Genomic DNA, 1,597 nt, shown 5'->3' on the forward strand with positions numbered 1-1,597 from the left:
ACGGATGTAGACGTGATGCGCGATGGAGGTGGTGTAACTTGATGCATATAATTAGGCTGCAGATGCTGGATGAAGAATGCTTGACCTGCACCATCCAGAGAGAGTCTCTGAAGGGATTGGCGCCTAATATTAGTCCAAGCTGTTAATCTGAGGCTTTACGCTTGTTTTCGTTTTAATAGTAGACCGTTTCTTGTATTGGTGATTTAATCGTGCCTCCCTTCCCCCAGCAATGTAGTGTGGCCCTTAAAATATACATTAAGTCCAACCTTCTGAGATAACGTAATATAGTAGACCGTTATGTGTAAAACGGGCCAGGTGGAGTCCTCTGTCTTCTCGCTGCCACTTGGAGTAACATTTAATTCGAGCAATAATTCATGAGCGCTTCCATGATTAGCTTTTCCATTCAAATATATTTTTCCCTATAAATATTTTATGCACTGACATGATTTGGAAAAAAGGGGGTTGAATGCATGAGTGAGCAGAGAGGTTTTTTTTTTGGTTTTTTTTAACCACTGGCAGCTGACTGAACTGCAGCCGTCACGATCTACCACAGGAGGCGGTGCTGCCTGTTTCACCACCTCCAACTCGTGCTCCACTAAATTATATCAAGGCTTCATAAAAAAACACAACTACAATGCAGTTAGCCAAGCACCAGTATGCAAAAAAATACACACGAGCGATAAGGATTTGAATACATGTGGAATCTGAAGCTTATTTTGTACGTGTCATTTAGTCTGTGATTGTCACTGACTGCTCATATGGTCCATCTATCCACAGTAGCTCGGCCAAGATGGATGTGTTTATGAAGGGTTTGTCTAAAGCAAAGGAGGGGATGGCTGTGGCCGCAGAAAAGACCAAGGAAGGAGTTGCAGTGGCGGCGGAAAAGACCAAGGAAGGAGTCATGTTTGTAGGTGAGGCGCTCTCAGAGTGATGTTTGCTGCTTATTTTCATGCAAATGCATCTAAATGTGCTGTGAGACTGGATTTATGTCCTTCTACGACCAATACAAGACATACATGTTTTTGCATTTTCGACCCTTCTTCAATATTTTTGCAAAAAAAAAAAAAAAGAATAAATACAGTAACCTCTCCTACTGACTGGGTAGATGTCCTGTTTCTTGCACAAAGTAATCAGGAGAAAGAAGAACCCGCATGGGTTTAACATTCGGTCAAATTTGTATTACAGCAGGAGGACATTTCCACAGCTCTTTGCGACTAATTCATCATCAGACGGGGAGATTCATCATATTCCTTATAACAGAAATATGATGAATCACCCAATCAATGCCTACGTTTAACTAATGTCTGCAGAGCAAAAATGAGTTGGAATATATTCCAGTTTCACATGAGATCAAACGCAGCAGCCCAGCACTCGCTCTAAGTTTTTAGCTGTGCCATAGTCGTAAATAATGCATCAGGTTTAGGAGAGGTTTCATGTGGGGTTTTTTCTTGCATCATTTGCGTGTATATGTTATGAGCAGGAGGTGGAAACAGGGTTGGGGTGGTGGGTGTCAAGGGGGAGCACTTCATCCTGCACAGCAGCAGATTAGAAAACGCTGAGCCTGTGGTCAAACCGCCTAAATAGACAACATTTTTAT

At 42.2% G+C, this 1,597-nt stretch overlaps 1 protein-coding gene across 1 annotated transcript in view; it reads left to right on the forward strand.

The window, feature by feature from the left end:
* Nucleotides 1-754: 754 nt before the first annotated feature.
* The window catches only part of sncb (synuclein, beta), a 15,992-nt gene continuing 15,149 nt past the window's right edge, over nucleotides 755-1,597 (forward strand). The window contains exon 1 of the mRNA XM_008419532.2: nucleotides 755-911. Within this exon, the coding sequence (XP_008417754.1) occupies nucleotides 791-911 (121 nt within the window). The 5' untranslated portion in view covers nucleotides 755-790. The remainder of the gene's footprint in view (nucleotides 912-1,597) is intronic.

Source organism: Poecilia reticulata, linkage group LG10, assembly GCF_000633615.1.
Source record: "Poecilia reticulata strain Guanapo linkage group LG10, Guppy_female_1.0+MT, whole genome shotgun sequence".
Lineage (NCBI taxonomy): Eukaryota > Metazoa > Chordata > Actinopteri > Cyprinodontiformes > Poeciliidae > Poecilia > Poecilia reticulata.